This window comes from Ictidomys tridecemlineatus, chromosome 4 (genome assembly GCF_052094955.1).
Source record: "Ictidomys tridecemlineatus isolate mIctTri1 chromosome 4, mIctTri1.hap1, whole genome shotgun sequence".
NCBI lineage: Eukaryota > Metazoa > Chordata > Mammalia > Rodentia > Sciuridae > Ictidomys > Ictidomys tridecemlineatus.
This window is the reverse complement of record NC_135480.1, coordinates 45,916,674-45,943,755: the sequence shown is the minus strand read 5'-3', so window position 1 is coordinate 45,943,755 and position 27,082 is coordinate 45,916,674. Positions and strand designations below refer to the sequence as shown.

At 44.9% G+C, this 27,082-nt stretch overlaps 1 protein-coding gene across 15 annotated transcripts in view; it reads right to left on the bottom strand.

Annotated features, from left to right (window-relative positions):
* Positions 1-27,082, bottom strand: part of Plekha7 (pleckstrin homology domain containing A7) — a 209,153-nt gene that overhangs the window by 4,620 nt on the left and 177,451 nt on the right. For 11 of the 15 annotated variants that reach the window (XR_013437740.1, XM_078046416.1, XM_078046410.1 and 8 more), the window contains 14 exons: positions 24,530-24,610; positions 20,894-20,962; positions 20,646-20,726; positions 19,908-20,057; positions 19,227-19,328; positions 12,426-12,534; positions 12,048-12,274; positions 8,727-8,915; positions 8,513-8,630; positions 7,403-7,506; positions 6,754-6,954; positions 3,896-4,054; positions 969-1,102; positions 85-227 (listed from right to left, as the gene is read on the bottom strand). Coding sequence is in view for 14 of the 15 variants with exons in the window: in XM_078046416.1 (XP_077902542.1) it covers positions 85-227; positions 969-1,102; positions 3,896-4,054; positions 6,754-6,954; positions 7,403-7,506; positions 8,513-8,630; positions 8,727-8,915; positions 12,048-12,274; positions 12,426-12,534; positions 19,227-19,328; positions 19,908-20,057; positions 20,646-20,726; positions 20,894-20,962; positions 24,530-24,610 (1,867 nt within the window). In the remaining variant the exon portion in view is untranslated. The remainder of the gene's footprint in view (positions 1-84; positions 228-968; positions 1,103-3,895; positions 4,055-6,753; positions 6,955-7,402; positions 7,507-8,512; positions 8,631-8,726; positions 8,916-12,047; positions 12,275-12,425; positions 12,535-19,226; positions 19,329-19,907; positions 20,058-20,645; positions 20,727-20,893; positions 20,963-24,529; positions 24,611-27,082) is intronic. The other 4 variants (XM_078046412.1, XM_078046414.1, XM_078046409.1 and 1 more) reach the window with 3 other exon arrangements.

The window sequence follows — 27,082 nt, the reverse complement described above, 5'->3', positions numbered from 1 at the left end:
GGCTCTGGGACAGGCTGTGTTGGGCCCAAGCCCCAAGGAACAGCAGGTGGGAACTGGGTCTTAGAGGCTGGCATCAGGCCTTACCTGCCACCTGCTTACTACGCTGGGAGGCCTCAGAGGCCAAGGCATAGGAGATGTTGATGATACGCTCCTGCTCTTGCAGCTGCGAGTCCAGGTCGGCCAGGCTGTTGCGGTCCTGGCCTGACGTCGGCTGCAGGTTGCACATGCTGCAGAGGGGCGGAAAGCAGATGATAGCCCCTCACCGCCCTGGGCATCAGCCAGGAGTGAAGAGTTTTCCTGATCTGGAGGTTCTCAACACATGGGGAGCATCAGGTACAAACTGTGGACTTTCTCCCAAGACTTAAGAGTACATGCTTCTCCCCAGCAACCCAGTGATTATAGGAGGGTCACAGGCATTAAGTTAAGGGCTCCAGCTGGAGGCTCCTGTTAAATTCAGACACAAAACGGCTAACCTAGCTCTGAGAGGGAAGCTCATATATGACAAGTTTCTAAAGCTATGGAGGCAGAGGAGCCACTTGCTAGGGTCCTAGCCTAAGATCCAGGATAGCGGGCAAAGCCTCTGGCACCCTCAGGAAAAGGCTGGGCCTGGTCTACAGGTCTGTGTGAGGAAGCAAGGGCCCAAATGCTGGGAGGGCCATCACTAGAGCTAATCTCCAACTGAGTCCACTTCAATTCCAAACTGGGCTCCATTTCGCACATTTTCTAGGATCGCCAGGGACAGATTTGGGAGTGAGAGTTCCTGTTGTATTTTAGGACTTTCCAGTTTATTTAGGTGGGATTTCTCACTGATCTGAGTACCTGCCTGCCCCCTCCAATGAGTGGAGCTCACCTTAGACAGACATTGACAAAACATGCACCCCAGCCAACCTGGTCTCCTCACATATGAGATGCCATGTGAGGCCAGTACTAGTGGGATATCAAGACTAGTAAGACAAGCAAGAGCTGACCTTGACCGGGCGAGGATGTTGCGAATCTTCTCAGCTTTCCGATACCGCGCCTGCAACTCCTCCAGGCTAGGTGGCTCTTCAGGATCCAGCTCCACGTAACGCTCAGGGATAGAGACCTTCTCTGGTTTGGATAGCTGGGGAGAGGACCAGGAGGTAAGGTGGAAGGGAAGGCTAAGATGTTTTGGCTTGGGACCTGCTTTCCCCACTGTCCCACCATGAGGAAGTCCACAGAGATGAAGTAACTTGCTGAAATCATAAAATGAGTCAATTGTGGATCAGGATTTGAACCTGGTTTGACACCAAAGACAGCTATACCAGACAACCACTTATGGTGGGGTTGATAACGTACCAACTTATCAACCTCCTCTAAGCTAAGGAAAGAGAAAGGCAAGGCCAAACGCCCATTGAAAGCTTTTAAGAGAAAAATGATAATCCTTAGGGCTGCCCTCCAGGCCCTAGTGATCTGGCCCCTGTGACTTCTCCAGCCACACTGACCCAGCAGTTCCTTAAGGGCCGCTCTAACAGTGGGGCCTTTCTTCCTGCTCTTCGTCTGACTGGGATGCTCCTCTTTTGCTTCACTGACTCTCATCCTTCAACCCCACCCCAATCCCTTCCCCAGTCCTTCTTCTAACCTCCATTACTCTCATTTTCTGTTTATCACTGTCTCTCACTGTCTAATGCAGGGACTGGCACTCAAGTAGTCCTTCATCAATCCTCTTTGAATGGATGATGGGGCAGATGGATGAATGGATGGATGGAGAGATGGATGTGAGAAAGTGATAGTGGTTTCTGTTCTACAAAAGTTTTTCTGATCTAGATAGGAGGCAGCTATACTGTATCTGCTGCTTTCCAGGAAGGAAACAGACGTACCCCTAACCCTCAAAGTATTTAATTCACCCAGTGACCAACTCAATTTGGTAAAATAATGCTCAGGATTAAGAACACTAAAGGCAAATTTCGCAGGCCCTTATTAAAATGGGGTTGATTGAAGCTCCCCTAAAACAAGTTAAATCTGATCCTAGGACAAATCTAATTTTGGCTTTATGGAGGAAAAAGAAAATAAAAATGGAATATCATTGGTTCAGCACACTTAAAATGGAGTCAGGAGGCCCCTGTTAATCAGATCTCAGATTTGTCTGCAACAGATCCTTTGAACTGAGCTGCAAACATGCCCACCTAGAGGTGAGCTTATCTTTGAAATACTAATAGCTGATGACATTCTGTACAACAGATCCCTCCCCACAAACTATCCAGACTCAGACTGCATCCAATCCCTTTCTTACAAGAAAGCTTAATTTTTGTCAGCAACAATCATAATTCCTAACCCCCCTTGTGGTTTAATGCTACAAATGTAACCATCATTTTGTAAAACCTCAGAACATACTTTCAAGAATGCTTGAATCTTGTTTTCCTGGACTGCAATTCTAATTAGCCCCAAAGTAGTTTTTTTTTTTTTTTTTTGTTCTCAACTTGGCTGATTTTATTCACGGCCAACAGATTTAAACTCATGTAGCCCTTGCATTTTGCTGAAAGATGGCAAGAAATAAGCTCTTCTCTGTTATTTCCAATGAGGACAGATCTAGAGGAAGGAAGTAGATTACATTGTAGCAGGAGTGATTTGGGTTAGAGATAAGAAAGGATTTTTTTCCCTGGGCTGACCAGCAAATTAGGACGCTATAGTGCACATGTGTACTGCCAAGACAGCACGTGGAGGCTTCTTTGTGAATCTGAGAAAGTAAAGATCTTTGGTATTTCAGCAGCCAAAAAAAAGGTCAAGGGGCAGATGACCAAGCTTTGTTAATCTCTGAAGTCCCAGCTGACTCCCAGAACCCAGTAACTCCATGAGCACCTATTTGCCCACATAAAGCTCCTTTGTTCTCAAAGCCCCCATGAGTGCCTAACCAATCAAGTCAGGTAGATCCTACTGGCAAAATCATCTTGTGAGTGGTCTGGCGATGCCTTTTAAAAACAGGAAGAAGGTATCTGGAGGCATAGCTCCCCTTTGGCACTCATTCTCAGACCAGACAAACCTGTGGGGGATGTTTATTAAAACCAAATCCATCCGTCATGTGGTGAGAACACTTCCCCTCATGCAGTTTCAGGGCAGGCCAAGTCTTTGTAAAAATGTTTTCTTGACATTTATGGGCCACGGTGATTCATTCAACAAAGTCTTCCTTCAGTAAATATTTACAGAGCACTTACTGGGTGCTGACATGGTGCTAAGGATACAAAGGTGAGTCAAGAAGTCACAGACACTGCCCTGGAGAGCTTACAGATGGCACAATACAGGCCACAGGAGACCATGAATGTCTAGAAGACCCAGACTGTCATCTCCTGCCCTTTTCTTTTCCCTGGGATGGAGGTGGTTACTTGCTTTCCTAGGCCTGCACTGTCATGATACACACATGCCACAAGAGGGCGACAGAGGAATTCAGACCAGAGCTATTAGGCACCATCTACTCACTTTTATCCTGGCTGGAAATTTCAAGGTGATTTTCAAACCTGTCCCATGTTTTCCCCTCAGTTTGACAACACAAGTCAGCTGGCTGGACAGTTACAAGGTTAACTCTTGGTATTCTAGGGAACCTTTTCTAACAATAGCATTTACTGTCTCAACAAATATACTGTGTGTCAGGCTTTCTGATCACTGCTAAACCTCCTAGGAATTATATTGAGTTGCTTAATCCCACTTTATTAATGAGGATTGAGAAGTTACTATTATAATTTGTCCCAAATTACATAAAAACACCTAGGTTCCTTTTATTGCTTCAAGCTGCTATCCATTCATTCTCTTGGGTCAAAGTGAAGCCAAATCTTGTCTCCATTCAGGACATACCCTTGGTGGGAGGGTTGATCAGGATGGCAGTCCAAAGGCCATGCCTCCTTGTGTGGGGGGTCGGGGACATGAAGGGAGCCCCTGCCCTCACCTCTCTGCTGATGTCCAAGTCATAGTCTTGAGGTTCCAGGTCCAACTCTGTGACAGGCAGGGCCTGTACTTTCAACCAGCCATTCTCCTCCTTGTCTTTTCTTTCCCCTTGCATGGCTCGGTCCAGTAACTGCAGGTCAAAGTCCTGCTCTCGCTTCCACTGGCAACAGAATAAGAAGGTTAATTGCAGTCACTTCCTGACTGCTGAGAGACTTGTTGGTCCACTTTTGAATGAGTCCTTCAGGCATGGGGCCCTTGGGAAGATGGATCTGTGACCCATCAGGGAAGAGTATTGTGCTGTAACTCTGTATGTAATGGAGAACGAGGTCCTTGTTTCCTTCTCATGGCCCATTTCACATTGCTGATTGCTCTCTGATCTGGGACCCCCAGAGTTCAAACATGCTTTCTGTGGGCAATATAAGTTTGTGATGGTCCCCAGGGATATTGAATGCTCCCACATCTGAGAGCAAGACCCCCAAAGAGAACCTGGAACAGAGCTTCCGATGGTAGATTTGGCTTGTGTGCTGCCCCACAGGTGATAGGCCTTTTGGGTTCAGAAGCCTTATGTCCCAGGTTCAGAAACAATGAATAAAACAAGCCTTTAGGGTCTTGCTAAGCAAGTAGAATAACCAAAAGCCTATAAGGTATTCCCAACAGGATCCATTTGGGAGACACTGTACCCACAGCAGGGCTGAGGAAGTCCAAGAAGGAACAGGTTGGACCCAGTGAAGCAGACAAACTGTGGTGTATGACAGTATTTGGAAGAGGCACTTTCTTTAGACTAAATTATGTATAATTGAAGTGCTAAATCAAATGTAATATTTCCAAGGCTGTTTCACAGCATCAACTTTGTAACAAGGAACTCTTCATAAAAGAGAAAATGTAATCCAACCATTTTAAGATCCAAGCACAACTGCTCAATTCTGTGGTGGTTCCCTGTTCACCCTGGGCCTGTGTCCTCACAGGCCTCTGACTGCTAAGCAGGTTGTTGAAAACAGAGCAGGCTCAAAGCCTCTCTTCTCTTGAGCAGGAACAAAGAAGGTACTTACCCATCCCAGGTCATCTCCTTCTCCCAACCCACCCACCTCAGAGCCCTATGCAGTCATGGCCCTCAAGTTGTTCCAAACCCCAAACCCATAGCCATATCAGCACATTTCACCCATTCATGCACAAGCTCTCAGTACTGACTCCAAACTATGTCATCGCCCTTGGGTGATGGTTTTCCAATTATAGGATTAGGTAGCTGAAGTTCAGGGATGAATTATTTTAATGATTCAAAAAGAAAATGCACATTCTCTTACACGCTCACAAGTTCTCCAAATAGAGACAAGTCCTCATTTAAACCCGGCCTGATTGTTTCCACAAACAGGAAAAGTCCACTACACTCTAGAGAGTACCCTAGGGAAGAACCACGCCAATCCATTGTTATTAGGCAACACGTTTATTGGCGCTGATGCAGAGACTTACACAAGTCTTAAGAGAAAAATTACAAGGTATTCAACTTATGAGTTTTAGATAATCTCTACATTTGAGACATCAGGTTGTAAAAAGTCAGTATTAGCCCATATGACATTTGCTTATGAAGTTTAGAAGTTACCGGGTTTGCAGCTTTTAAAGGTTTGACTGTCCTGGGTCTTATCCCTTTGGTATCTGAGCTAATAGCTGCAGAGAGTCCCTCTGAATACATAGTTTATTTTGCTATCAATTCAAGTTATTAAATATTAGAAACACAAAAGGTTTTCCACAAGAAATTATGTGATAGAACTGAAGGAGTTAAAACCGAACAACCTCAGATTTGGTAGCACTTATTCAAACATACAATCTCTGAAATCCATGTCTACTGTCCAGGTGTAAGGCATGGATTTTGATAAATTCATAATGCCCAGACCTCTGCCAATGACTGTGGTCCTCAGGCAGCAGGTTGGCTCAAGCTGTGGGACAGCTTTAGAGTCAGTAGACCTGCACAAAGGAGAGCAACAGAAAGGTGAGTGACATCTGGGGGTGCTTGCTAAGCTAGGGAAACAACAGAGGCCTGGTAACAAAGCCTGGTAACAAAGAGCACAGGCCAGTTAGACAATGTTCTTTACAAATCAGAAGCTTCTGTAAACACAATCAGGCAGGATTAGAGAGGCAATGAGCGGTAACACTAAAAGCAAAAGAGCTTGTGCAATGAATTAGGGAAAGAACAGTCAGGCTGGAGGTCTAGGGAAACATGGGATTTCAAACAGAAAGTTATATAAAATGTTTCCAAAAGGGACCTAAGGCGACTCTGGGCAGGATGCAGTGCCAGTGAGCACCACCAGGGGCAGCACCAATCCCCTGGCTCTCCTGGGCATCCTGAGGCCTCTCAGCACCACATGCTGCAGGAGACCACCGCCTTTGAGATTGTGGGCCACCAACCCTTGGTCAGCTGACTTCCTTTCCTCCAACATCTGTTTGGAAAACTGGGAGGCTGGTTGGTTCGCTTGCACTTCTCCTCAAATCATATCGCCATCTTCCTCCTCAACTCCTTAAACTCCAAATTCCCAAGTCCTTAATTCAGCTGAAAGATCTGAATGCCTGCAAAAGCCTCTCTCGAGCTTAGCTTAGAAAACTGACTGGATATTTTCTCACACTCCTGGAACTCTGATGTGGGATCCTCTTTCCTGCTCCAGTTCCAGGTCACCCTTTGACCAGCTCACACATGTAGACAGGGTCGAGGACAAATAGCCCCATGGGATGTTCTCTCAACCATCTACGTTAGTGAACAGCCCACTCACTCATGGGTGTGTCGTGCTTGTGTTTGGGGAACTTGGAGAAGCTGTGCTCAGTTGGAGGGAAAGCTCTGCTCCCTGTCCCAGCCCCGCCTGCCTAACATACTGAGCCAAGATCTCCAGGGAGCGGCTGGTATAGGTAGCGGGATGAGGGCAGGCCCGCCCTTTCTCCTTGGCTCAGTGTCTTCTTGCGCTCCCGGACCAGGGCCTTCTGGTGCCGCTTCATGCGCTCAAGCTGCTCCTCTGCACTCATCTTGCCCCGCTGGTGGTCCCCTGAGTACAGGCGCTCCAAGGCACTCTTGGGTCTCTGAGGAGGAGGAAGTGAGAGACACAGAGCAGCTGGGCTGGGAACACAGAGGGCAGCCGCCCTTCTGAGTTCATTCCTTTTCTTAGTTTCTCACACTCTCTGGTTGGACTCCTCTTGGCTATGAGATCCACTCTCTCTAAGCATCATGATGGTCCTCACCACCTTTCTGGGCAGCACCCCATTCTGCACATGCAAACACTGAGGCCCAGGCCTGACCAGTTGGACACATATGCAGCTCACCAGGATGCATATTTCTTGGGCTCCCTCCCACGACCCTGCCATACTGGAGTTGAAAATGAGGGTCCTCAGAAAATAGAGAGGCAGGGCTTTCTATTGACAGGCAGTGGGTGACAGGACCACCCTGAACACGAAGGGGCTGAGGTCACCTCAGAGGCTATTCTTAGTGCTCATAGAATTGCTAGTCAATGTCCAGCTCAAGATCACTCACAAGAAAAGTCACCTTGCTATTTTCAGCATTTAGACCCCTCCGGAGCGTGACATAGGGAGCGATGGTGGACGACTGCTGGAGCCTTGATGTGGAACCTGAGAGCCCTTTATGAAGAAAGGGGAGTCAAGCATATTTGTGGTGAGGTAGACAGTCGTTGGCCCTTCCCTAATCATCCCTACTCCCATGAGGGACCAAGAGGGCCCAGCCAACAGCCCATTCAACTTTTCCTTCATTCTCCTTAGAGCAAGGCCCTAGATAGAGGACGTGGGTCAGTCCAGAGGTGCCCTCTGTCCCCAACAAGGGACAGACTCCTTGCAGATCTGTGAACCACTCTAGGTATCCCTTCCCTACAGGAGCCCTGGGCTGTGTGGGTAGAAGGTGCCAGTGCCCTCCACCCCCTGCTTCCTGCTGCATTCTCACGCATCCTGCACTACCCAACTCGGGATAAGGAGGGCAGAAAGAGGGGTTCCACCTGAGACAGTGTTTAAGAAAAGATTGAGTCTTAGGGTGGTGCAAGAGGAGAAACCCCTCTGGAGGGCCTGAGTTAGCTTGCTGGTGGCAACAGCCCAGCACCCCAACCTGTAGGTCAGAGCCCTGGGATTGTCTTCTGACTCCCTCACCAATAGCTAACTGGCAAGTTATTTAACTTCTCTCAGCCTTAGTTTTCCCAAGTTCTAAAGTGGGAAGTAGCAATTCCCTCACAGCACTGTGAGTATGAGGTCTATATAAAGTACTTAAACAGTCTTGAGTTTTATAGTAATTGCTATTATCATTGTTTCCAGTGACAGATATAATAAAAGAGGAAAAGGGGGTGGGATTGTGGCTCAGTGATAGAGCATAGGTGAGGCACTGGGTTCAATCCTTAGTATCACATAAAAAACATTAAATAAACAAAATAAAGGTATTATGTTCATCTATAACTAAAAATATTTTTAAAAAATAAAAGAAAAGAGGAAGAGAATCGGGATATAAGTGAGAGGAAGGGAAACCAGGTCCTTGCTTTCATCAACCCAAGCCTTGGCCTAACACTGTAGGCAGCTATGGGCTGAGGGGTGGAAGCAGTGTGTGGTGGGATTCCCCCAAAAGATTCTATAGAGGGTCTTGCCTTACCTCTGCCTGGCAGTGTCTGGTACCTGCTCTCAGGTCCCTCAAGTCCCAGGGAGGGCTGAGTCATGTCCCCACTGAGGGTGGCCAGCTCGGGCTCACTAACGTATGACCGCAGCTCCACCTGTGAGCAGTGTAACACTGTCATGCCTGCCCAGCATCACATCACCTTTCCTCTCCCCACTCTCAGTGGACAACCTCAGGGGTCCTTCTAGCTCACCCGCGAGTCCCCATTCACACACTGCCCCAGCTCCCGGTCTCGCTTCCTCTCATCCGACTGCCGCTTGAGGCCCCGCACAGAAGTGTGTCGGATGATAGTGGCCTCTCTTGGCAGAGGTGGCACAGCTGGAGGCTGGTCTTCTGGGCTGTATAGTTCAGGGAGTGGGGGTCTCGGAGGTGCCTCCTCTTCCTGGTTGGAAAAAGAACCAGAATCAGTGCTCAGTGGAACGGAGCTGGAGGGAGGACTGCTGAGTGGCAATGCCACACTGGTGACCTAGTAAGCTGAAACTTCAGAGACAGAACAGAGCGTGAACATTTCCTCTGGAGAAGCTGTGAAGAGGGGACGTGCCTCTGCTCCAACTTTGTTCTTCCCTTTGACTCATATATTTTCTATTTTTCAAAGTGTTATCTGTATGTACTGTGTCCCCAAATCCAAGACATAGGCTCCTGGTTCTGTGCTTGGCATTGAACCAAACTGTCTACTCCAGTTCTTTGGCATGCACCGCAAGAAGGCAGGCTGCTAACTCTGTGTCATTTCTTTTTCTTTTTAAAATATTTATTTAGTTGTAGATGAACAAACAGTATCTTTATTTATTTTTATGTGGTGCTAGGGATTGAACCCAGTGCCTCACATGTGTTAGGCAAGCACTTTACCACTGAGCTACAGCCTCAGCCCCACTCTGTGTCATTTCTAAGCTGACGACAGTACCCACCCTGCAGAAAAACACATTCTCCACCCCACTGTGCTAAGCCTTAGCTGGCCCACTGCTCCTGCACAGATTCTGGATCTTTCAACAGGGCAACGATCTGAGCAAGAACAGAGTCTACCACTTCTTACCCTTTCTCTCAGAAATGTGCATGGTTACAAACCATTTCCTCATTCCTGATTCCAGACACAAGAGTCAGTCATAGGATGAGCGACTCACTGCCCGCCCTGGGATGTTACAAATGTGACTGTTTTCCTTAAAACTCCTTGTTCACAGTGCTTTCTGAGGGTTGTGGCTCCTCTCCACATCTGCAGACTGGCCCCCGACTACCATGCACACCCACTAATGACCACCTCGCCTCCCTCTTCCTATATTCATCTTTTCTTAGCCTCATTTGGCTTTGTTTTTCAGATTTTTGCAGAGTTTAGGAAAGGGTTCAGTCCAAGCTTGCTTTGCAAAGATTTACCAGAATTCTTTAAAGCAACACACTTCACTGATGTGTAGAAAGTAAACTACTTAAGATACCCACTAATTCTCTGAGAATCAGCAGTTTCCAACCTTGACAAGACATGGGGATCACCAGTTTTTACAAAGCTCTTCAGGAAGATACGCACAAAACACTGACTGCCTATGATCGAAGAGAACAGAATGTCTACAGAAACAGAGTGTGGGAGGGAGATGATTTATCATATGTTTAAAAAATATCTTTTGGTTTTACACTCTTTTGGGATTATCTAATTTAAAAATGACATTAAATTCAATAAAAGAAGCCAAATAAAAGTGAAAGACCTATAGCTAAACGCAACGATGTGGATGATATTGTTGAAAAGATGCAAGATGAAAGGCAGTTCAGTGTTACATATCAGCATAATTAAAGTGCTTAGGGATGAAAACACAGATGGTCAAACTAAAAGAAAAAAGCCAGGGAATATTATGCATAAATTAGGATCATGGTTACTTCTGGCAGAAAGGGAGGGGCCTGGAACTGAAAGGGGCCTACAAGTCTAAAGACTCCTTGAAAGTTTGTGGGCAAAGTTCTATTTGTTAGTCCAGATGTTAGTATAACATGAGTGGTCCCTTCATTGTTGTTTAATTATATTTTCTTGTTCTATGTTATTTTCAAGATGTTAAAAATCAGCATATCCAACGTAAGTGCTAACACTGGTAAGCCCACATGTACTACAACAAGGAGAAAAGACCCCCAGTGACCCTGATGCTCACCTGAGCAGAAACAGCCCTGCCCAGGAGCCATAGAGGACCAACTGTGAGAAGTCTCTGTGATTGTCTACTCAAGGGAAACTGAAGCTCAGAAAAAGGATGGACATACCCAAGGACACAGAGAGAGATCAAGGACCAGACTCCAGGTATCCGAGCTCCCAGGTTGTACCTTTCCCTCCTATTCCTCGACCCAGATGATGGGCACCCTGCTGTACATCAAAAGCCATCTGCCTCAGACATCTCTGCTCTCTGTTTTGGTATTTTATGATTGGTGCTCCAATCTGCTTCTTAGATCTAGGACTATGAAGGAGATCTCAAAATGGGAAAATTCACCATGACTCTGAATGGGTCACAGGTCACACCTGCATCTAACTCTGGGTCACAGGCCACAGAGGGAAGCAGGTGAACGGTGAGGTCCAGGGAATGCCTGTGCTTTCCCAGCACCTTGTGTCAACCTAATCAGAAGCCCTGGGCACACATAGTTCCAGGCAAGGCTCCTGCAAACCTTTGTTGGCAAAAACCAGGAGCCCCACATGCCAAGGTCCCTTCAGCTCTGGCTTCCCTGCCTTTGGGTCAGACCCCTTTTGTTCTCCACACAAGACTGGCCTTGTTGTAGAGGTAGAGTATCATGGCACCTGACCACATCTTCTATTTCTTTCAAATCTCCTGTGTTCCCAGATCTTGCCAAGAGCTTGGCTCCTCTCTATGCCAAGCAAGCCAAGGTGTTGGAGCAGGCTACCCCACACGGGCCACAGACTTGACCTAAGAACCTGGGCTGGGGGTCTAGAATAAAACAGAAGAGTACGGAGATGCTGGCTTTAATATCTAATATGGAGACCTTTGGCGAGTTTCAACACCCTGGGGCTTTAGTTTTCTTCTCTATGGGATGGGGATACTGTCTTTCCTGTCCATACCCTATGAGGCTACATGCAACCTCACAGACCAGCACAGTGCTCAACTTGGGGGTGGGAATAAAGATACTCTTGGTGGAAGGAGCTCCTTGCCCAATCCAGGCTGTGTAACTGCAGGCAAGCCTCTGCAGGCCTCCTCGGACCCTGTGTGCGGACAGCCTCACAATCCTCTACATGGTGCAGATCACAAATTCCACCCCACTCAGTCCAGTCACTTCTTGCTGGGCCTCAATTTTTCTAATTGCAAAATGGGAGGGTTGGGCTAGACTATCTCTCAGAACCCTGGCAGTCCCAAGAGGCAAAGGCACAAGAGCAGGGTAAATACAACTCCTTAACTGCTCAGGACCAAGGACTCCAGTGGGTTTCTGTGTCCTCAGGTTTTCTGCAGAACCTCTCTCCCAAGATAAGGTGATCTGAGGACAGAGAAGGGCAGTCAACAGCCAGAGAGGAAAACAAGACACTCAGCTCCCAGTCACCAGAACTTACCACTTTGGGCTTTGTCTTAGTTGGTGACTGAAGGGGGGATGTCACTTTCCTCAGTTGGGGTGGGTGAGGTCGGTACGGCACATAGGTCTGCAGCTGCGGGAATAGGCGAACCTCCAAAGGGGTCCGCACAGGGCTGGTGGGAGGGCTGGGCTGCAGGGGTGGCTTGCTCTCAGAAGTGGAGAGTGAAGGCACAGGCGGGTGAGGGAACAAAGGCACCGTTTTCCTCTCTAAGGGACATGGAGGAAAATAATCATGGGATGGAATAAAGATGCTACTCTTCGGGGGACCAGTGGAATGATAGTACCACAAAGATCTGCACCTCCACCACCATCCCACCCCCCCCCACCCATTCCCCACACCCAGGGAGATGCTCCTCACCTGGATTTTTGACTGATTCCACCAGGATTCTGTAGTTCTCTTTATTTGCGCTCAGGCCTGCAAGGACATCTTCGATCCTCCATAGATCCTTCTGTATCTGTGATTTCTCCTGAGGAAGGCATGCAGGTGGTTCATTGTCTTCTTAGCTCCTTACCAGAATTTTATTCTTAGGATTTATCTTGCCATTTCATACAGTCCCTCCCCCTGAGGGGCAGCACCTGCTTTAGAAACTGAACCAGGACTAGGGTCAAGCCTGTTCACAGCCTCCTAAGGAAGTGGATCAAGGTCTAGGGAGAAATTCTGGAATAGCTTTCACCAGTTCAGTTTGCCTATTTCTACCTAATTTAAAAACAGACTGTTGTAAATATTATAGGATTCCATTTAAATACTGAGTGAAGTATCTAGAGTAGTTAATTTCATAGAGACAGGAAGTAGAATAGTGGCTGCCAGGAGTGGGGAAAGGGAGGATGGGGAGCTGTTTAATACTTTTGTTCAAGTGTAAAGTTCTGGAGATGGGTGAACAGCAGTGTGAATGTACTTAACAATATAGAGCTGTACTCTTAAAAATCGTTAGGATGGCCACGCATGGGTAGTGCACGCGTGAATTCCCAGTGGCTCGGGAAGCTGAGGCAGGAGTATCTTGAATAGTGAGACCCTAAGCAACTTAACAAGATCCTGTCTCAAAATAAAAAATAAAAAGGGCTGGGGATGTTGTTCAGTGGTTAAGCATCCCTGAGTTCACTCCCCAGTGCCAATAAATCAATCAAATAAAAATGGTTAAGATAAAAAAATTTATGTTTGTATAGTTTAGCAATATATATATATATATATATATATATATATATACTGTCTTATGCAACCATAGCAGCAGAGGAAGGAAGGCAAGGACTGGAGGTTAAATTACCTCTAGAATATTAACTTTTCTTTTTAAAAAATATTTATTTTTTTTAGTTGTAAGTGAACACAATATCTTTATTTCATTTTTATGTGGTGCTGAGGATTGAACCCAGTGCCTCATGTGTGCTAGTTAAGTCTTCTACCACTAAGCCACCACCCCAACCCCTTAACTTTTCTTTTTAAAATCAGAGCAGAATCCTGGGATTTGAGGCTTAGTTAGAAGTACAATGGGCAATGGGATATTATTTGGCCATAAAAAGTGTTGAAGTACTGATATGTGCCACAACGTGGATGAACTCTAAAAACACTACACTAAGGAAAAGAAGCCAGGCACAAAATGCCATGTTATATGTTTCTTTTATGTAAAATGTAAAGAATAGGCAAAGCCATAGAGACAGAAAGAAAGTGGATTAAAAGTTGATGAGGGTGGAGTAGGGAATTGGGGAGATAGGGAATGACAGTGGGCACAGGGCTACTATTGAGAGGTGATGAAAATGTTATAAAATTGTGCTGAAAGCTGCACAATACTATGAATACACAAAATACACTGAGTTGTACACTTAAAAAGGCAAATTTTTCTGGGTGCGGTGGTACACTCCTGTAATCCCAGCAACTAGGGAGGCTGAGGCAGGAGGATCCCCTAATTCAAATCCAGCCTCAGCAACTTAACAAAACCAACCCCAAGCAATTAATTGAGACCCTGTCTCTAAACAAAATACAAAAAAGGGCTGGAAATGTGGCTCAGTGGTTAAGCACCCCTGGGTTCAATCCCTGGTACCAAAAAAAAAAAAAAGTGAATTTTGTGGTATTTAGATTATAATATGATAAAACTTTTTTAAATAAAAAGTACAATGGGAAAAGAGCTATGCTATATGATCATATGCACAAATTACAAGCAAGACTGGATAGGATGAAGACCTAAAGGAGATGAAGAGGGGCCTGATGTGGTTAAGGGGTTGTGGCCATCTTCTAATGGGGTTGTGTAAACTTCAGATGTAGTTTTTTTGTGGTCCTGTAGATTGAGCGAAGGACATCACACATACTTGGCAAGCACTGCAACTGAGCTGCACCCCAACCCAGATATAGTATTCTTTTGATTTTTAAGTTACAATGGAGGGCAGACAGACTTGGTCCCACTCGACGGACAAAACGAAAAGCAAGTTTCACACCCCCCATCTCCTCTCAAGGATCCTGGATGCCCTTCAACCGGAAGAGTTCTCACACTACATGATACTTACCAACCTGCCCAATTCCACAACTAGATTGTGTGCTCCTAGCTCCTTCATAGGGTCTGGTACTTAGCAGGTTTTCAGTGCATATACATTGAGTGAAAATGTAAAATCCTCAGTTAATCTTCATGTAAAATCCTCAGTCAAATAACTTTCCAACACCTATGACAGCAGATGTCCAAAGGCTCCTGTGCCAAGAGGGCTCATGCTTCCATTCTCCTTGTCCCAACAGCAAAGTGTACCCTCAGGGCTGACAAGCAAGGAAAAGGCTTGGAACTCAGCCCCACACTCAAGTACCATCCTGAAACAGGCAGGCGCACTGCTGCCCTTACAGTATGTAAGTTAACAGGGATGGTCTCCAGAATTGAAGTCCCCAAGCTGAGTGCTTGGAAAAAGTAAAAGGGAAAACATTTCTCCTCTTCCTTCTCCTTAGCTCTCAAGCAAAGCACTCCTGTCAGCCCATTCTCCTATCCCTTTTGCCTTTCTGACATTTCTACATGTAAAAGAGCAGGGAGGAGCAAAGGCCAGACAGTCTCTTTCTCCAAGGGTGATGGAATTTTGTAACTTAACAATGAGGTGTGGGGGAGCTTTGGGGAGCAAGGAGGTAGGGTTTTATTCCTGTATACTTATACCCCATGGGTGGAAGGCTGTCAGCACAGCTTTGGACTCCCTCTCCAGGGTCGGGATGGGAACACCTACAGGTAGCCTCACCTATCACGGCTTCTTGCCACACTGTTCCCTGGGTATTCTATCCCTTGGTTTCCTTGATGACTAGGCGGCCATGAAGACCTTTACAAATAAAGCTACCCACTTCACTGAAAAGATTATGAACTTTCTCACAGCCAAACCAGGTTAACAGAGATGAATTTCCAAGCCATTACTGAGAAGTTGCAGATGGGTTGCAAGCATACCCCCAGTGTTCATGATTTGTCTAGGGCTTTAACAGCCTGCCTGGCCTAGGATTACACAAAGAGCCTAGCACAGAGCCTGATCAAACAGGGCTTATGACTCCTAGGTCACTGAAGCACTCAGAAAGCCTGAGCAATGCCATGGAGCAACATTAACATAAAGCCATAGGCTTGTCCATCTGCTAGAAATTTAAAGGAATCAATTCTCCAGGTAGTTTGTAACAAGATCTATTTTACTCTGCAGATTCAAGAGGGGAAAAATGATTCTGAGTCTATTATATATTTAATCACTATGAAATAAAGCACAGTAGGAACACAAATACCCAATAATCATATTTAAAAATGTTTAACTTAAGCCTAGAGTGGTGGTATAAGCCTGAATTACCAACTATTTGGGAGACTGAGGCAGGAAGATTACAAGTTCAAGACTAGCCTGAGCATTTGAGAGACTCTGTCTCAAAAAATAAGAAAAGAGGCTGAGGCTGGGGCTCAGTGGTAGAGTGCTCTCCTAGCATGTGTGAGGCACTGGATTCGATCCTTAGCACCACATAAAAATAAACAAGTAAAATAAAGGTATTGTGCCCAATATAGCTAAAAAAAAATTTTTTTTTTTTTTAAAAAAAGGACTGAGGATATAGCTCAGTGGTAGAGCACCCCTGGATTCAATCCCTAGTAAAACACACACAAAGACACACACACAGTTTAACTTACCACTAATTAAATAAATGTAAATTAAAGCAAGATGTCATTTTTAGCCAACAGACTGGCAAAAATTAAAAAGACTGATAACATCAAACGCTGGCCAGGATACAGCAAACAGACTCAGCGTCCTTAGTCATGTGAATGGGAGAGTAAATTAGTGCAGTCTTTTAGAGGGCAATTTGGCAATATTTATTAACTTTTTTGTATTTAAAAATACTTGTGACTGTGGTGCATGCCTGTAATCCCAGCAGCTCAGGAGGCTGAAGCAGGAGGGGGTTCAAAGCCAGCCTCAGCAAAAGTGAGGCACTAAGCAACTCACTGACACTCTGTCTCTAAATAAAATACAAAATAGGGCTGGGGATGTGGCTCAGTGGTTGAGTGCCCCTGACTTCAATCCCTGGTACAAAAAAAAAAAAAAAAGTTTCTTACTGATACATAAAAACATTAAAATTATACATACTAATGAGGTTCATGTAATATTTTGATACATGTATACATTTTATAAAGTTTATATCAGGGTAAACATATCTGTCTCCTCCAATATTTATTATCTCTTTGTGGTAAAATATGTGAAATAATTTTTTTCTTCCTCCTTTTTTTTGAGATGTATATTTGTATTATTGCTACCTACTGTGATATTTGTCAACTTGTGAGATGTGTCTCATTTCAACTTAGCAAGTCTACTCCTAAGAACTTATCTTAGAGAAATGCTTATGAATGAGTCTGAAAAGGCAATTACAAGTATGTTCATGACAGCACCATTTACAAAAGCAAAATGCTAGAAATCACTTAAATGCCCACCAGGAGAGCAATGGCTAAATAAAGTAGGGAATATCGGGGCTATGAAATAGTATGTTGCAATCAAGAACTAATTTACTTTACTTTACTTAGACTCTTGCTGTCCCATACAACTTTCTAAGATTCTGGAAATCTTCTGTAATCTGTGTTATCCACTATGACGGTTTCTGAGCACGTGGGATGAGTCTAGTATAAATGGAGAATTCATTTTTAATTTTAGTTGTAATTAATTTAGATACAAATATCATAAACTTGAGAGCGTCATTCCTAGAAAGATTTCCGCAACATAAAGTTATAATAAAAAGGAAGTCACCAAATAGTATGTGTGAACCTCTTAAAGTAAATCTTTTACTTGCTCCCAAACCCAAATAAATAATATGATTCTATGTAGACACATATGCTGATAAATGCACACAAAATGAGCAGAAAGAGAACACCACAAACTGGCAGCCCTGACTACATGCAGGGAGGGTGAGAGGAGTGGGGTAGAACACAGAGAGAAGAGATTTTTTTATCATTACGTTTTTGCTTCTCATTGTTTGAATTTTTCTGAAAAATATATTCATGTATGATTTGTATAATTATAGAAAAATATGAATAGAACTATAAAAGAAATTCCTGCTAAAATCAGCATGGATCATTGAAGTTCAGGGAAGAGAGGGAAGGAGGGAGGGAAGGAAGGAGGGAGGGAGGGAGGGAGGGGGAAGAAAACATAAGAAAATGTTAGCATAGATGAAGGAAAGTTGGGTTGCGGGGACAATAACAAACAGATAGGTTCCGGGAAACCACATTACCCCAGCCTGGAGTCAGAGGCAAAAGTCTCCAGGGAACAGTGGAGTCCAGGGAAAAGTCTCAGGACACAACAAACCTAAACTCTTTAGAGTTCACATATTCATTAAATCACATGAATGTAACTGCCTTTTCAGACTCATTCATAAGCATTTCTCTAAGATAGGTTCCTAGGAGTAGACTTGCTGAGTTGAAATGAGACACATCTCAAAAGTTGACAAATATCACAGTAGGTAGCAATAATACAATATAAAAAAATAAATTAATTAATTAAAAAAATAATAATACAATATAAATCTCAAAAAAAATGAAGAAGAAGAAATATAATTTACCATATGTATTTTACCACAAAGGGATAATAAATATTGAAGGAGACAGACATGCTTACCCTGTTATAAACTTTATAAAATGTATACATGATTCAAAACATTACATGGTACCTCATTAGTATGTATACTTAAGTCTTCAATTAGTATGTATAATGTAGACTTAAGTCATCAATTAACATCCCAACAAAATTGGCATGATATGGTACAAAAAAAAGCCTATATGAATACTTGCTGAATTCAATAAACAGAATTTATGTCAGAGTCCTGAAAGAAGGAGATAGAGATCTGAAGTTGATTTGGAAAGCAGATCATTTTCCGTTTTTAAAAATATAAGGGTGGGTAGAGCTGGGAAGGTTGCTCAGTGGTAGAGTGCTTGCCTGGCAAGTATGAGGCCCTGGGTTCAATCCCCAGCATCACACACACAAGAAAGAAAAGAAAAGAGAAGAGAAGAGGAAAAGAAAAAAAAATTAAGGGTGGGGTAGAAACCTGGTTGGGCACCACAATCTGAGAAGGGCAGCTGGGGGACCCAACCTGGAAGAAGAGAAACCATACTGGGCTTTTCATTGTCTCACCTTTGTTGAGACAGAGGCTACTGTCCATGGGGGTGGCCTGGATTTTAAGGTAAGGAGGCAAGGCTCTAAAGTCACCTTTCCAGGTGAGGCAGGGGCCACAAAGATAGGTATCACCCAGACTGGCCTCCAGAAATGCAAATGAATGCCTGGAGACCAGAGGCACCTCAATGGACTGGTCATATTCCTCCCCAGGCAGAGGGATGATAGCATCTATCTTCAGGAATCCGAGGCAGGACTCAGGTGAGGCTTCCTGCTACTGTCTAATCTGTCTCAGGAACTCAAGAAGGAAACACACATCACTCTCACAGCTCCATCTCTGTAAAGTGCTCCAGGTTGGTATTGGTCTACTTCTCCAAATGACCAGAAGAAAACCCCTTCCAAAACAAACAAGAGTTTGTCTCTGAGAGCAGAGAGGCAGGGGATCTTGGGTAAGGCTTCTCATCATGGCCTAGTTGAAGGAAGGGATCTCTCAAGGGAGAGCTTAAGGGGGTCACTTCACAGGGCTAAAGAAGAGAAAGTTCTGGGGTAGTGACTCAGAGGCAACCATATGTCAGAAGGATGAACAGCCCTTGGTCACCTGGAAAAAAAAGGCTCTTCTGTGTTGCTCCTGCAGGGTCTGCTTCAGCTGCGCCACATCCCTCTCCAACTTCAGGTACTCGTTCCAGGCATTTTCCATCTCCTGTTGGCCAAGGAAATGCTTCTTGTTCCAAGTTATCCCTGGCCTCCCAAGTGGCCTCAAGAGCACCTGAGCTCCTGACCTTGAGTTGACCCAGTCAGGGAAAGTGGGAAAGGGACTCAATGGGCCTTCAGCAGGTCTGGTGGGATAGAGACCAGAGTGGGAACAAATGTGCTACTTGACCCTGGCCATCTGCACTGTTCCCTCTTCCATTCAGGAACTCTTTAATTCCTTGCAGAAGGGCCTGCTCCCACATCAGACTCAGAAAGGAAAACGTGAAAATTATGATGGCCTAGAATTAACTGCACACAGATCAGCCTACAGGCTGCTCTGAGTAATCTGGGTTCTTGAGTGTCCTCTGTCATCTGGAAGCCCCTGATAGAAAACAATCTAAGGCACAGGTGGAAACAGACTTGTCACCCCTAAAAAAGCTCTTGTAGAGAGGTGGGCTGGAGAAATTTTTCTATTCCAAGAATTTCCCTTGGCTACCACCTCAACTTCAGCTGAGGAGATGAGAACAGCAGCCCATGGCCTGCCCATTCTGAGGGGAAGTGTCTGCCTCCCTCCCCACCCTCCACGCACAGTGGACTCTCTGGACAGCTCAGCTCGGATGTGGACAAGGTCCTCCTGCAGCAGCCTCTGCTGGTAGGAAATCTTCTCCAGGTGCTGGGGCTGGTCTCGGTACTGCTCCATCTGTCTGTGCAACACCTCCAGCACAGATTCTAGCTGGTCCTACACCAGAAAGGGTTGAAGAGCAACAGGATGAGAAAACAGCCCCCAGAGGCCTCTCCATACCAGGAACAAGGAAAGCTGCTGGATCTAACTAGGGCTGAAGATACCAGCTGTGGGCTGAGGGGCAGGGCATCTGATACCAGTTCTGATTCTATAGAAGGGCCCAAAATTCTAACAGCTCTGTGCTTCTGTTTCCTCATCTATAAAATAGACATAAAGCCACCTAACTCTTTATGGGGTAAAGTATGAAGATAAATGAAAGAGTTGATGGAAAACTCTGGGCCCCTTCCCTAGGGCCTAGATGCCTGGGTTATCACATAGAAGCCAGTGGAGCTCCTCTCCCAGGCTCATCTCTCAGGGCCTCCAGGGAGAGATGGGCCAGAGCAGAATGGAGGAGTGAGGGTATCTAGAACAAATAGGCTGAGAGGAGAAACCCTCAAAGAAGCATCACTTAAAGCAAAGGCACTGTTGTGGATAAAGTAATCAGGTTGTTCAATACTAAAATGAGAGTTCAGTCAATGTCTCAGGAAAAACTCAGTGACAATATGTCCCCCCACCCATTCCAAGATTATGCAAACTGATGCATACTTTGTTCTCCTTGAGGGCTCGTATCTTGTCTTCCAAGTCCTGGAGGATCCTGTCTTGTTCACAGAAGACACTCAGTTTGACCTATAAGCAAAAACAGGTTGGGGAGGGCCTGGGAGAACGAGAACAGGGCATGGCCTGGGGATGAGAGCAGAAAACCTCTAGCTTCAGAACCATCCAAACCCTCTGGAAGCTGCCCTTGCTGGGTCTGGAGGCAGCTGAGGGATCAGCCTGTCACTCTGCTCACTCACGTCAATGTCACTCTCCGCGATCTTCATAGGCTTCAGACTTCGATCCTTGAGAAGGTCTCGGCCTGTCATCTGGGAGGTGAACAATTAAAGAAGACTTAACTGTGGTTCTTAGAATCAGAACTCTGGAAGGAAAGTCAGCCCTACAGTGAAGGGGTGTGAAAGTCTGGGCAGTGGCAGGAGAGGGTCGTGGCACAAATGGGGCAAAAATTGAAGCAACATCTGCTTGATATCTATGTCTATTTCATTTTAGGGAAAAACTAAAAACTTTTTGTGATCCTTGTAAATTTCTCAAACTAAAGAAAATGCAGATGTTAAAGTTACATAATCATCAATTTTAAAAGCATATACTTGCCCAAAAGGAGTGTGATAAGAGTATGAATCTTGGAAGGTATGCCACTGATAAAATTGAGGTTTGTTACTGAAACAGACACAAGTTATAGAAGTCCATCACCCTCCAGCCTACAGTAGTGGAGTCAACAGGCGAGGAGGATCAAATTCCCTGAGCATTGTCAAGCCTCAGTTTAAGGAAGTCTGAGCAGCCTCCTTACTTGTGAGTAAGGCCAGCACACCCTAAACTAATTGAGAAAAAGACCTGCCCAAAGAAGAAGGAACCTGGATAGTTGATCCCTGAATAATTGAGGCTAGGTTGTACTTGCATAAGTTATAACCTTCCTCTCTTTCCAGAAGTGTCTGTAGAAAATAAAAAGCTTTTATATGCTGTCTTCAGCCCTGAGCCTTGGAGAGGCTTTGACACCCGCAGTTAGACTCAGTGCTCAGGAGATGAAACTCTTAAATACTCCATATATTTTCTCTATTAGGTCTCTTTTCAGAAGTGTCCATAGAAAAGTTACAATCTTCCTCATCCTCTCAAGAAAGGAAAACAAAGCCATCCAAATGTAAGGGTAAAAGAGGTTTGACATTTTCCATCCTTCACTCAACCTGAAGAGTGCAGCATGTTGCCCATTTCTGACTCCCAAGAAGCTGAATCCAACTTTATATCCCAAGCTTCCATTTCCTCCCAATTTCTTTCTTGTCAAAAGTTGTAGAGGGGTGCAGGGAGTGGCTTTTTCACAGATGCATTCATGGCCAAGACAAGGTCAGAATAGCAAGGCCTAATGAACCTCATGTATGGGAGATGATCTCTCTGACATGTTTTACAGTTCTGACTAGGAGAAATTAAGGGCAGGACTAACCATAGACAGGTGGTATATGCACCGTGCAGAGGGTCCCAGCATGAATGCACAGACAGGTGCTGGAGAGAGGGCCTTTGCTTTATCCCCTTTCCACTTGGGAGATCCAGCAAGTGAGTGTGAATTGGGAGCTATATATTAGCTATCCTTAAAGCTCAAGTGTGCCCAAGAGTCCTATGTTACTACTGAGAATGACCAATAAATCCTAAAAGTTAAGGCCAAGGTCAAAAGACTTCTTGCCTTGAGCTGAGAATTGATTCTGGACTGCAGAACTGCTCCCCGCCCCTCTCTCATGATCCCTTCGGTCACACAGTTCTGGGCCAAGACCAGTCTTATTTTTTGCAATACAGTCTTGAACATAAGGCCTGTCACAATGGAAGGCACTAAACAATTCTTAACCATTTCCATGTAGATCAAAGGGAAACATGTAGGTCAGTGTAAGTTCCTGGAAAGAGAAGAACTCAGCCAAATTTGAGTCCCCGAACTGGCAGATTATGTGCAAACACATGCATACATAGTCATAGAACACATGGATACCTACAATAATCCACAAACAGCATGTGTCTCCTAAGATGGGCGAGAAGAAAGGGCATGGAATTAATCCTGGTGAACCACAAACTGCTGGATGTCCTAGGCAGGACTTGGGCTTTGAACTCAGGGAACCCAGGAGAAAATGCAGATGAAAGTGGGTGAGGTCTTCAGAACCCTTTCATCAAAGTGGAGGACAGTGAACTTGTCTATTCTCCAAGGGGGCTGACTCTCACTCATTTCCTAGGTAGAAATCACTTTCAAATTGAGATATGCTTTGGGGATTTTTCCCTCCAGCAAAATTCTTTCCCATATTTCATTGAAGATTTTTACCAAGGATATCTTTTTGGTACTTAAATAACAAGGCAGAGAATCTAATTGAGCAATGCCTCATTTATCTAGCACTATCAGGAAAGAAATGAGATATTCTACAAACACACAAAAAAGGCATTTTGAAAAAGCTGAATCTTCTAAATTAAACTTTTTGATAGGAAGCTCTCTAAAAGCATGCCCTTCAATGCCTTCCTAGAATACTGAATATACATTCAACCTTTTTTTTCTCTCTCTCTCGGGATATCAGCACTCCCTCTTTTCTAAGAAATATATTTCCATCTTTTTTAACGTGCCACTTATAAGATACTGTGAGTTAGGGATTCAAAGAACTTAAAAGCTCAACAGAGGCAAAGTACTTACATCTCTTCCCTCCCTTCTGACTGGACTTGGTGCCCTTTAGGATGTCTCACCCCACCCCTGACCCCACTTGTGTCCGTCATGACTGTGGTACACAGCACATCAGATTACAATGCTCTGCTTACTCATCTACTCTCCCCACTATGTGGTAACCTAAGTAGGGGTGACTGTGGAGACTGGGATGATTTTCTCTGAATCTCCAAAGCACAGCCAGGGCCCAGTATACTAAGAATATTCAGAAAATGTTCACTTATTGAGTTCATGAACTTTTCAAAATAAGGTAGATTGTTACTATGGAGTAAAGGCCACAGGCTACAGAGCACGGGCTACCTGATGATGCCTGTTCACACAGCTCAGAGGCCCTTTAAGTGTCTGAAATTAGTTCCATTTCAGAGAGTGGAGGCTACTAAAAAATTTTATATGTATATGTAATATATTAAAGCTAAGTTTCCTTTTAAAATTATGCTTTGTGATGGCAATGTTTAAATCCATTTAGACATCAACAATGCAAAACCCCAGTATCTGTCACCAGAAAAAGTAAACATTCATGGTGCTCATCCATTGGAAAGACTCTTTGCACAAGAGGGGAACCAAAGCCCCCCACCAGGCATCTTACCTCTCTTCCACCACATCCCAACACACCTTCTCAGGGCCCAGAATGGCTGGACATGCCACCTGCTCCCTAACCTGCAGCCTCCCTTGGAAGGTTGGCCATGGTGTAGTCTGTGGTTATTCTGTGTCAGTCAAAGTGGGTTTGGGGTGGCTGGTTTTACTCTAGTCCAGCCCCAGATTGTTATCCAAATATCTACCTGCCCTCAAGAGGCCAGGGCCAAGGTGGACTCTTGAGGATACCCTGGCTCCTCCAAGGGACCAGTAACTGCTGTTCCCTCCCAAGAAACTCATGCTCAACCCTGTCTAGATGAGCCCTCGCCATGGAGGCAGACAAGTGAGAATGGAAACACAACACAAGCTGGAGGCAAGCCAGGCAAGCTCCCCACCCGCTGGAAGCACAAAAGATGGGAGTCACAGAGCACCACAGATGAGCAGCTCAGCCTGGTGCATCAGCCACAATGCTGCAGAGAACTTCATTTAAAGAAAATAAACCAAAATGACTTGCAGGAAGCCTGGGGCGATCAGAAGAGCAACTGGTTAAGCGAGTGATGGAGCCGGCACTGAGCTAGAAGCAATGGAATGGCCCCACTCGGAGACACGGATCAGATCATCTTACGCTTCTCCTGGGCCGACAGCCCCGTGCTGACTTCTTCAGCACTTTGTAAAGCACGTTGATCAAAGGTTCATTATTTTTAATCTGTTCCAAACAAAAAGGCAAATACAACAAAACGTAACAGGTAAGACATCAGACAACACTTGAAGCAGCCAGAACCTGGGGAACTGGAGAAGGGGAACCTTAAGGAGGACGTGCGTAGCGCAATTAAAATGAATCTTGGTGATGCTTATTCCCAGCTGTGGGACCTTTCTAGACTCCTCTGTGAAATGGAGCACACTAAAGCCCTGGCCAAAGGGATCTTGTACAGGCTGTTTATGTGACAGGACTGCTTCAGAGCCCACATCCTTCCTGGTTCTGCCACAGAAGACAAAGGAGAATTTTGTTTCTTCCTTGCCTCCCTCAGCATATTCTCTAAGATATCAAATCTGTGTTTAGAGTTGTGCCAATGCATTAACCTCACTGCTGCCCAACGTTTTCCAACTTAAGTCCCTTCGGACTTTTCATCTCCACCCTTAGGATGCACCTAAATGATGATGTCTTACACCAAAGGTTCAAAATACTTATAGCTCCTTTTAGGAAACACTGTTCTCTTCCTCTAGGAAAGTGGATTTTTCAACCTTGGTTGAAGACTGGAATCACCTGGGGAACTTTTAAAAATACTGATCTCTGAGTCCTACCTCAGGAGATCCTGAGGTAATTGGTCTGGAATGGAACCTGAGTGAGCACTAGGGTTTTTTTGGGTTTTTTCTCTCCAATGCTGGAAATTGAACCCAGTACCTCATGTGTATGAGGTGAATACTCTATCCCTGAGCTACACCCTCAGTCCAGCATAGGGATTCTTCAAAGCCCTCTGTCAGGAGCTGCTCTGGAAATACATGCCCTTTAGTCCTGAGCAAGAGATACTGAACAATTATTGTGCCCAGCAATAACTTGGGCTTTACCTCCACTCGGGTAACGAGGTGTGGCTCCAGGAGTGTCACCGGGTGGGGTTGAGTCACACTCACCTGTTCCTTTGTAATCTTACCCCTTTGCCATTTTGGGGATAGAATGTTCCATGGAACTTCCCCTTGTGTGCCCGCTAAATAAGAATAAAGAATTCTAGTGGCTCGCTCTTTCCTCCAACCCTTAAGGTCAGAGAGTCGTCATGGATTTTGAAAAGGTACTTCTGTGTGTTTTTGCATGCTTTCTTTGCCGTTTTCTTAAGTTATTGGAATAGTCAGATTTTGTGAACCCAGCATTAGGCCTCCAGTTAGGATAAATGACAACAGCTCTCCTTGGTGATTCTAATGTGCAGTCAAGACTGAGAACTAACGCTCCAAATCAATAATTCTTAACCTTTACAATGCCTCAGAATCACCTAGAGGGCTTGTAAACAAACACATTTGCTGGGACCCACCCTGGAGGTTCTCACTGAGCAGGTCTAGGATGGGACCTAAGATTTTTGCATTCCTAACAAATTCCTGGGTATTGCTGTTGGTCTGAAGATCTTTCAACCCTAGCTGCATATAACAAACACCTAAGGGATTTTCTTTTATTCTTTTTGCTTTTTTCAAAGAGTAATACCTGAGTATTAAAACACAGTTTCTAAGGAGTAGAACTCAAACATCTATATTCATTTAATGCTCCCTGGCAACTGGATGTGGTGGCACATGCCTGTAAATCCCAGCAGCTAAGGAGGTTGAAGTGGAAGGATCACTTGTTCAAATCCAGCCTCAGCAATGCAGCAAGGCCCTAAGCAACTTAGTGAGACCCTGTCTCTAAATAAAAATTTTTTTAAAAGGGCTAGGGATGTGGCTCAGTGGTTAAGTGTCCCTGGGTTTAATCTCCGGTACCCGAACAAAACAACAATAATAAAACACCTTCCTGGTAGTTTCAGTTCATGGCCAGGATTAATAATCTCTGCTCTAGAACAACAAAACTCAAACTTCAGTGAGCCCAAGAATACATCAAAACTTGATTACTTAATTCTGGTACCAGAGGCTCTAAATCAATAAAGCCCTTCCCTTCAGATCTGTTTTTGGGTTTTTTCTTTATCTTTCTTTTTTTATTTTAAAGAGATGAGGTTTCACTATATTGTCCAGGCTGGCCTCAAACTCCTGGGTTCAAGCAATTTTACTGCCTCAGCCTCCCCAGCAGCTGTGATAAGAGCACTCTACTAAAGCAGGCTTAGATCTGCATTTTAAAATCAAGCTTCCAGGTGTTCAGGAAGTAGATGATGTCCCAGATAATAACTTAAAAAACTCTGCCTCAGAAGCTGACTTTGGAACCAGACCCTGAACACAGAAGCACTGATTTTAGACTCAAACAGAAAGAGTCCAGAGTCTAATAGAATGAAGTCATTGGTGGCATGTTCCTCACCAAAGACATGAGCCCCTCTGAAGTTGACCACAACTTTCTGATCTGCAAAGGCACCTCCTCTGAGCAGCCACAGACACCCTCCTCCACCTCACCTTCCTGGTTGTCCTTCATAGACACATCAAAACAACTCACAGCCTGTGCAGTAGAGTACACCTATAGTTCCAGCTACCCTGGAGGCTGAGGCAAGAAGATCAC